Source organism: Phoenix dactylifera, unplaced genomic scaffold (assembly GCF_009389715.1).
Source record: "Phoenix dactylifera cultivar Barhee BC4 unplaced genomic scaffold, palm_55x_up_171113_PBpolish2nd_filt_p 001033F, whole genome shotgun sequence".
Lineage (NCBI taxonomy): Eukaryota > Viridiplantae > Streptophyta > Magnoliopsida > Arecales > Arecaceae > Phoenix > Phoenix dactylifera.
The window spans coordinates 1-10,313 of record NW_024068386.1 but is presented as its reverse complement, the minus strand read 5'-3'; the positions used below and the strand labels follow the sequence as shown (position 1 = coordinate 10,313).

The 10,313-nt window shown below is 43.6% G+C and overlaps 1 protein-coding gene across 1 annotated transcript; it reads right to left on the bottom strand.

Moving 5' to 3' along the window:
* Positions 1-7,628: 7,628 nt before the first annotated feature.
* LOC120107825 lies at positions 7,629-9,776 on the bottom strand. Its single transcript, XM_039121308.1, has one exon. The coding sequence runs from the start codon at positions 9,774-9,776 to the stop codon at positions 7,629-7,631; it is 2,148 nt and encodes a 715-aa protein (XP_038977236.1).
* Between the last annotated feature and the right edge of the window lie 537 nt (positions 9,777-10,313).

The following is a 10,313-nucleotide window of genomic DNA, read 5'->3' as shown; positions in this document are numbered from 1 at the left end:
CTACTACTATACGTGTGTGGACATATGTAAGTTCTAATATTAAACATAAACTCGAGTGTCCGTGAGGCATTATCTCATATGATTGTCTCCACACTCCTAACAGCACTCCCATCTCAAATTAACATAATCCCACTTAGTACATTTGTTACTTTTCGGAAAAGGTACAAGAGAGGTGAACCTATAAAAGTTGAGGGAATATGTATCGAACTAAAATAGTAAACTAGGATTGGAGGATGATCGTTATCCGCAGAACCTCGCACATGCATAGCATGTGCCAAACTCTAATGCATGGAAATATGTTCTAACAGCCTCATTTCCCCATTCTTGCTGCCATGCTGGCTTCTCTACCTTCTCCACCCCTATCTTCCTATTTGTAATTTTAATGGTCTATTGCCAATTTTCTACTCATTGATATCTATTATATCATTTCTTATTTTATAAATAATGATTGATTACAAACAATGTGGTGCCTGCCAAACCCCATGTCATATCCCAGCCCCCTCCATATCACAACTGCTATTTAGAACCTTGATTGTATTCTACTTATCCTTTATAACAAAAGATAAGTAGCTAATAACTTTTAAACCAATCAATCATTTTTTAAGATATTTTTCATTAATTTAATTTGCTATGGAAATTAAACTAAATTATGCTGGATTATGTAATACTACATTACCATGAATCACTTGAAGCTATCTATCTATGTGTAAAGCAAAAGGCTTTGGAGCCTGTTGCTGGAAATTGGACCCGGGGGCCGCCGTGAAGCCGGGAAAGGAGGAGCTCCGCTGCTGCAGGAGGCGGACGGCGGTGCGCCGGCTGGCTGCGTCCTCCGCCGCGGGGGGTGTGCAAGTCCTGCAAGGAAAACCGGTGGCCAGGCTCCCCGGCGCCGGCCCTCCGATGCCTAAGTCAGAGGGGGCAAGTATGTGGAGAGAGCGGGGGAGAGGAAGTGTATGGAGAAGACAGTATTTTATCAGATCAAGAAGACAAAGAGAATGATGTCATCAATTGTGTCTGTGCTTCCCGGAGGGTTCAGTCCCGGGGGTCTGTTTCCGTTTTTGTTGTCGTTTTTCCCCATTGGTTCTCCCAGGTTCCCTTTTATAGGAGGGGATTACGTTACCTGGGAGGTGACCGGGGGATTTGTCCCTGTCCGTAATAATTGGGCACGATTTGGCCCATTTATGGCGTAGTGGAGAACGGGGCCGAATCAGACCGGAACCAGGGAGTTGTCACGGTCGATCGGACCTGTTGGAGTGGTTGAACCGCCGGCCGTGGCGGGCCTGGGGTCTGTGGATGGTAAGTGCATTTATTACCGAATGAACCGGCGGTCAGATAGAGCCATGCGCTCTGATGGTTCAGTGATCCGGAGATCGTCTTGGGCCGTGTTCATTAAATGCCTGAGCGCATCGGAGACTTGAGGGAGTCTCATGCATTAATGGCAGGTCGTGCCGAATGCCTGCGGAGATCTTATGCCTTGATGGCTTGGAGATAGTGGCAGGTCGCAAGCCGTAGGAGTTGTCAAGTCCCTTGGACTTTAGGCGGAGGTTGAACATTTGGTTAAGGCATCGGCTCGGCAAGGGTGCCGAGCCGAGCTGGTCGCCCAATGGGGCGCCCTGTGGCGGGGCTGCTTTGAGTACTCCGGGTCGGCGCCCTTTAGGCGAGCACCTTCTAGCAGAGCGCCTCGGCGCTGTCTTTGGTCGGCACTTTCTAACCGAGCAGCTTATTTTGGTTGGGCACCTCTTGGCGCGCACTCTGGTCGGCGCCCTCTAGTCGGGCGCCTTCCTGGTCGGCATCCTTTGGCCAAGCAGCTCTCTGGTCGGCGCTCTTTGGCCAGGCGCCTTTCCGGTCGGCACTCTTTGGCCGAGCGCCTCCGTTATGGCATGACTTGGGGTTTTTCCCCCAACAGAGCCCAAATGCATATTTGGACTCAAAATCCTTCCACTTTCCTTAATAAACATTGTACCTTGAAAAGAATCTTTAAGAATTCTGGTATGCTTATTTTCTGCAAGTTGCCAATTCTCATATAAACTAGCATTTATACAAATATATTAATAAACTAGGTGTTTGTGCATGTCTACATACATGTATACACATAAGTATGTATGTACATGAACATAACAAATTCATGACTTAGACATATTTGACAATAAAAACAACATAAACAAACACATCACAAAATCCACACACAATAAATAACTTCAGCCACATACGCACATAGTGACAAAAATGTAAACACAACACACTTGCACAATAACAAAATCCAATACAACATGAAAATCTGCATATGAACATAATAAAAAATTTCAGCCACACCCAACAAAAAGATATAAAATTGAAAATACAAGCACACAAAATAGTTATACAAACAAAACAATCATCATCATATACACAATATATTTGCTACAATCCACAGTCAAAACAAACAATCATAAAGGCACTTTTTTGTGCCTTGGTTCATAAGCAAGGTGCGCGCAATGCTCGCGTTTATGTGCCTAGATGAAGTCACCCTGCTTGAGGTAGGCAAAGTGCCGAGGTTGATCCTAGGTATGCCTTGTGTGACGGACCGTGCATTTCATCAAACAATTGGCACACACTTTCCTCTCTTGAGCACATGTACCAAAAGGAATCCTAAAAACTAAATTTCTGGAGACTCATGGAATTCAATTGAAGCTTATGGATTTAGCTAGAAGCTAGATATTTTTTAGTATGTTTCTAGGTGTTTCTGGTCAAGGAGGTGGGAAAGTTCTAAAGAGTGATCTTGAATGATCATAGCTGTTAGATTTGTGATAAATGTAGATAATCCTAACCATTCATTGTACATGGTAGTGCCTATAAAGAGGAACGCCTTATTTGGCCAAACCACCAAACAAAGAATAAGCAAACAAGAAAAGAAGCCTTGTAGAGAGTTCTCTAGTGCCATACAACTCTCCATTCACTCAAACTCTCTCTCTCTCTCTCATGTGCTCTCCCTAGCTTTCTAGTATTCTAGCTTGTGGGGCTAGCTTGGCAAGTTGACTAAGAGGCAAGTGTAGACCAAGATTTGCCGTCTCGGTATCGGACCTCGTACCGGTGCCACACTAGTACGCCCGGTACCATCCGGTTCGGGATGGTACAGCATACCATGGTGTAGACTAGCAAAGCTTCCATGTGTCGTATGGTGTATTTGAGGAAAAGCAAGCCCATGACAAGTCATACAAGAGAAAGGCAAGCCTACTTAGCTTGTTGTGAGAAAAGGTGGAGCATGATGGCTTCAAAAGTTGTCAAGGTGCAACATGATGTGGTGGAAGAAAACACCAACATGGTCTAAAAAGGGGAAAGGGAAGTCAAGACAAGTCTTACAACAAGGTGAGAAATACATAGGCAAAGATCGCGAAGGTAGAGCTGGTCATGGCCAATATGAGGGATCGGTTTAATGAGTTCAAGCAAGGCATGGAGCTTGATGAAAACTTCGGCAGGCAAGTCGAGGAACTCCGCTAGGACATGCTTAGTGTCATCAACCACGTGGGGGAAGCTCAACATCAAGAACATCTCACATTCCAAGCCTAATTACTAGAAGCCTTGATCAACCTTCAAGCTCCATTTGATGAGCTGAAGAAGAGCATGGAGACCAAAGCCAATTGGGCCACATGCAAGAGTACTGTGGTTAGTGGGTTATTGTTGCACCTACCATGGGTATCAATCCAGGGGTTGAAGCTCCTGAGCCTAAGGAGTATGATGGCAAGAGGGATGCTGCAGCACATTGAGAGGAACTTTGAAGCACTCAACTATAACGATGAAAAGTGCAAGATGAGGATTGCTACCCTTTTCCTGATTGCTACTATACTGTGGCAGAGGAAAAATGCAGAGATGGAGAAGGGTATTTGCTCAATTTGACACTTAGGATGAGCTAAAATGGGAAATTAAGAAGCGGTTCTATCCTAAGAATATCACCCATGAGGCACGAAAGAGAATGAAGGAGTTGCAAAAAAACAAGTTCGATTAGGAACTATAGGAAGGAATTCTCCTCCCATATGCTTCAAATCCCTAACATAGGGAAGGGGGACCAGCTGTTCAACTTCATGGATGATCTCAAACCACGGGCTGCCACTGAATTGCAAAGGCGTTGTATGAAGCGTATCTTAACTGCCCTCAACCAAGGTGAAGTTTAAAAGGCCAAAGTCTTCTAAGGGTCCAAAGGGTGATCATGCCAAAGGTAGAGGAGCAAAGGGGTTTAAGCCCTCTCTCATGGCAAGGAAGATGGCCATTCTAACACTGAACACCCAAGGGTGGAGGCAAGCCACCAAATGGCAAGAAGGTTGATAAGGAAGCCTTAAGGTAATAGTTTTCTATATGACAGTCCACATTGGACTAGATATTGTCCTAACAGGGGTGCACTCAATGATATGTTTGAGGAGCAAGAGCTAAGATAGTGCTCCAATGAGTTGTCTGACTACTCAACACCTTGAAAGGCTAATCCGATGCCCGAAACTACAAAGTTCAAACCTTGATGTATATCAAGACCTGGAAAGTCCACCCATGTGATGGTGGACACAGATGTGTCACCATTCTATCAAGTTAGATGAGGTAAAGCAGCTTGGGCTTAAGGTGGGCAAGGGGAAGGGCTGGGTAAAGATGTGGGGTAGCCCATTGATGGTGTAGAGTTGCACCTAGGCTCGAGTAGATTTGCGCCTAGGCACTTGGACCGATAAGGTTGATTTCTTGTAGATGCCCATCAATAACTTTGAAACGGTTGTAGGCATGGAGTCCCTAAAGCAATTCAATGAGATGTTGATGCGGGACAGCTGATTAAAGGAAGAAATTAAGAAGGGGAAGGAGGAGGGAGGAGTCTGGAGTCCACCAGATGCCAAAGCCAAGTCTTTTTAATCCCAAATATTCTACCAAACAGTAGATAAGGGGGTGCCATATATAGCCCCAATACAACTACCCATGATCCCCACAAATGAGATCATGTAACTACCCATGACCCAACAACATCATGGGTCACTACACTAGCTGAATACAATCAAACAAGCCAGCAACTAATAAAATACGAAAATACATAAGAAATAAATGAAAATACGCAAGAAAATAAAACTAGGGTGGCCAAAGTGCTATGCACGCCGGCGACGCCTGTATACATGCTGGAAACGGTGGTTTGTGTCCCCACCAACTCCCCTCAGCGGAGAGGAGTTCGCCTCTGGCGAAACGGATGTCTGGTAATGCTCCAACAGGTCTGAAGCAAGTCGCTGAAGCTCATCTCTGCTAATCCAAGTATCATCTGACGGAGGTCGACCATGCCATCTGACCAGGTATCGCTGATAACCACCGTTCTGCGTACTAACAATCTGATCATCCAAAATCTGTTCCACTGTATCTGTGATCTGCAGAGAAAAAGGTACAGGAGGCAAGGCAGGAGCAGGAGATATGTTCTCAAAATTGGATGTGCAGTCAGTGTCAGGCTCATTGAGCGGGTCTGTAGGAATAGTTGTCGGACCTCGGTAGGCAACTAAGTCTTCTACGTTAAAAACTGGATTAATCCCAAAATCACTTGGAATATCCACCACATATGCATTAGATCCAACCCGTTTCAGAATTTTGTATGGACCCATACTTCGGGCGTGCAATTTCCTAACGGCTCCTGGTGGAAACCGTTCAGGTCTGATTCTGATCATTACATCATCACCCGCTCGAAATTCTTGATAACGTCGACGTAAGTCAACGGCCGTTTTATATCTCGCATTGTTGATTTCAATTTTCTTCTTAATCTCTTTATGTAAATTTTGCATGTGTTGCGCAATGGATTCAGCGGTCTCAGAGATCCTATTATTAGGGGCTACTGGGATAAGATCAACAGGTTTTCGCGGTACATAGCCTAAGACAATTTCAAAAGGGCTCAAGCCAGTGGTCCTGTTTACAGAGCTATTGTAGGCGAATTCAGCTATGGATAAAAGAAGATCCCAATTACCTGGGTGGTCACCTACCAAACATCGTAGAAGGTTTCCTAGACTGCGGTTGACCACCTCAGTTTGCCCGTCTGTCTGAGGGTGATAGGCTGTGGAATATTTAAGCTTAGTACCCATAAAGTTCCAGAGGGTCTTCCAAAAATAACTAACAAATTTGACATCTCTATCGGTCACTATCGAGGTTGGAAGCCCGTGGAGCCTAACGACCTCATCAAAGATAATCCTCGCAACTTTGGAGGCATCAGAAGTCTTGGAAGTGGGTAGAAAATGTGCCATCTTAGAGAACCGATCCACTACCACGAGAATGGAATCATGCTTACTTCTAGTCTTTGGCAATCCTAGCACGAAATCCATACTAATGTCCTGCCAAGGACGATCTGGGACAGGAAGGGGAGTATATAAACCAGTGTTTTGTTTGCGCTGTTTGGATAGTTGACAAGTACGACACTGACTAACAATTTTTGCAACATCCCGTTTTAAACTAGGCCAATAAAATCTTTGTTCGACCATATCAATGGTCTTATTTCTACCAAAATGGCCAGCTATTCCTCCCGCATGAAGTTCCCAAACAAGAAAATCTCTAAGGGATGTTTGAGGGATACATAGCTTGTTTCCTCGGAACAGAAAGGCATCAACCACAAGGTAATCACTATTGTCCCTGGTGCGACCATCTAAGACGCTTGCATAGATCTCAGTGAAGTCTGGACAAGTTGCATAGTCGTCAATTATACGTTCAAATCCAGTAACATTTATGCTTACCGACAAAAGTAATGCTACACGACGGCTTAAGGCATCAGCTGCTTTGTTGTCAATACCTGCTTTGTGACACAACACGAAGGTATATTCTTGAAGAAATTCAGCCCACTTTCCGTGTCGTGAATTCAATCGCTTTTGGGAATTTAAGTACCTCAAAGCTTCATGGTCGGAATATAATACGAATTCCTGAGGTAGCAAATAGTGACGCCAGTGACGCAGCGCTTGCACAACTGCATAAAATTCTTTGTCATAGGTGGAATATTTTCGTTTGGCATCATTCAGCTTTTCACTGAAGTATGCGATAGGATGCTTTTCTTGGCTTAAGACACCACCTATACCTATACCAGATGCATCACAAGAAACTTCGAAAACTTTAGTAAAATCTGGGAGGCGCATCACCGGGGCTTCAGTCATTCTAGTCTTGATCTCTTGGAATGCCCTTGAGGCCGCAACGGTCCAATGAAATTCACCTTTTCGGATACAATCCGTAATTGGTGCAGTGATCGTACTAAAATTCTTGATGAACCTTCTATAAAAGGTGGCTAGGCCGTGGAAGCTTCGCACCTCAAACAATGTAGTGGGTTCGGGCCATTCAAGAATAGCTTGGACCTTCTGTGGGTCTGCTGAAACCCCTCAGAAGAAACAACGAATCCTAAGAAGATTACACGATCAGTCATAAATGAACACTTCTTAAGAATCGCATATAGGCTTTCTTTTCTTAGTGAATTGCAAACCAAACGTAGGTGCTCAAGGTGTTGTTCCTTGTTTTTTGCTGTAAATTAAGATATCGTCAAAGTAGACTACAAGGAATTTACCCATGAAAGGTCTTAGTACTTGGGTCATAATTCGCATAAATGTACTAGGTGCATTTGTTAATCCAAAGGGCATGACTAGCCACTCATATAACCCATCCTTGGTTTTGAAAGCTGTTTTCTATTCATCACCTGGGCGGATACGGATTTGGTGGTAACCACTCTTAAGGTCAATTTTGGAAAAGATAGTGGCACCTGCCATCATATCAAGCATGTCATCCAATCGTGGTATTGGAAACCGATATTTAACCGTTATCTTATTAATTGCCCTGCTATCCACACACATTCTCCAAATGCCGTCTTTTTTGGGCGTTAGAAGCGCCGGCACCGCACACGGGCTAAGACTTTCTCGGATGAACCCTTTTTGGAGTAGTTCATCAACTTGCCGTTTCAATTCAGCGTGTTCAATCGGATTTAGACTATAATGAGGCAAGTTCGGGAGAGTCGCCCCTGGAACCAAGTCTATGGCGTGCTGAATGTCACGCATAGGGGGAAGCTCATCAGAAAGGTCCTCAGGAAAGAGATCCTTAAATTCTTCCAGAACATGATGAACTTCCTTCGGAAAATCTATTTGAAAATCAGGAACAACTTCTTTGGACACTAACACAAGGACTACGGATCCTTGGGATGCTGCTTTCTCAAATTCCTTAGGGCTAATGATTTGAAGGCGCCTTTCAACCTTCACATCCTTCTTTCCAGCATTAGAAGGTCTAGGTGGTAGAGGGTTTAGTCGAATTTTCTTTCCTTGGTGAACAAAAGAACAGGAATTGGATTTGCCATAAATGGTCACATCCAAGTCATAAAGCCATGGTCGACCAAGGATGATGTGTCCAACGTCCATGGGAATAACATCACACCAGACCTTATCATTATATTCAGAAAAGTTGATTTGGACTAGACAACGCTCAGTGACTGGTATAACGGTTTTATCCACCCAAGACACATTATAAGGGTTAGGGTGAGGCACTGTCTTTAACTGTAGCTTCTTGACAGTTCTTGTGGATACAACATTGACACAACTCCCACTGTCGATGATAACCTTACAGCTATATTCGCCACATTTGATATAGGTGTGAAATATGGATCGACGCCTCCAGTCATCATCTTCTCGCTTTGGTTGTGTAAGGACACACCTGACTATGCCTAAAGGAGTGGAACCCTCAAGAAAGTCCGGTTCCTCACCTTCATCTGACTCTTCAGGGTCTATCTCTGGCTCATGGACCAACTCATTCTCTTCATCATTTCTATCTTCTTCGATGACTAATGTTTTCTTAGTGGGACATTGACTAGCTCTATGCCCAAAACCAAAACATCTGTAACACTGATCTCGAGAAATTTTGGGTGGTTCACTTAAAATTCCCTTACTCTTTTGATCATTAATTTTTGGGGACTCGGTCGTTTGATTTCTGATATTGGGCTTACTCCAAGTATTAATTTGACTACCGTGGGTGTTCTTATAATTGGTCTCCTTAAGATCAAATCGCCTAAAGGTTGTCTTATTAGTATAACGCTCAATGTCTTGGACAAGTTGATAAGCATGTTCTAATGAATTGACCTCACGCAGAATAAGCTCTTTTTGTAAATCATCTCGCAATCCGGACCTAAACCTAGAAAGGGTCAATTCCACACTTTCACGTGCATCACATCGTATGAAAAACTCATCAAAGCGAGCGATGTACTCAGACACAGGTTTGTTTCCTTGAATCAGTCGTTGCCACTGATCTAACAGGCGACTCTTAAAGGATGTTGGGAGATATTTTTCCTTTAACTTCTCCTTCATTTCATCCCAATGTACCACAGGGGGTTGTCTAGCTCTAGCAAGCATATTTTCTATTGTGTTCCAATGTAATTTTGCAGGACCAATGAGCTTCATTTTTGCAAAACGAACTCTGCGATCGTCAGACAAGCTATACCATTCAAAGTAATGGTCCATATCAGCGAGCCAATCGATGAAGACTTTTGGGTCAAGACGACCATCATAACTTGGTGCATCGATCTTTATACTGCGCATTACATGCTCATCTGGTGTCTCACGTGCTCTTAGATAGTCCCTTTGGTGTTGTGGCCCAAGGCCTCTGGGGCGGGACGGTTCAATCTCACCAAGTTCAGATTCTCCATCGTTGTGAGTCACTTGGAGGTTGGTGATTGAATTTTCAGCCATAGTCAAGCGAGTGTTCAGCCTAGTTTCAAGGTCAGTGATTCTTGCTCCTAATCTGATTTCTAATGCTGCTATGGCATCTAACACCTGTTGGTTTGGGTTGGTCGACATCTCATGTGAGTAAGATGTACCGCTGCGAGTTGTCATACTCTAGAATTCAAAAAATCCTAGATATATAATTAACATTCAGAATAAAATTAACAATGTTGAATAAAGACGACTTTTGACATAGTATCGGCTACCTTCGAATTAGCACAGGTGATAACAAAATATCAGGACCTTAGGTACTGCTAACCTCGGTTTGGGATCATGCAAAATCTTTGCAGGTTAATCTAATGAAAGTGGGGTCCTTCAAATTGATTTGGGTTTCACCAGATTCAAGTAAAATTTCCTAGTTGCCTTTCGAGGATTTGAAAATAATTTGTAAGGCTCAATATGTGTTTTCAAGGGGCATAGGCTTTTATAAAAGTAAGGTCCTATCTCAAACCGACAACATGAAGTGAAACAATAATAATCTAAAGATAAGCTAGTTTATAGGGAAAGGCTGAAAAATAGTTATTTAAAGGAAAGATACGACCTCTTCTTGCAAATCTGAATCAGCGGATGAATTTGGATGTCAAAGTGTAGGATGCAGAACCGGAACCCGAC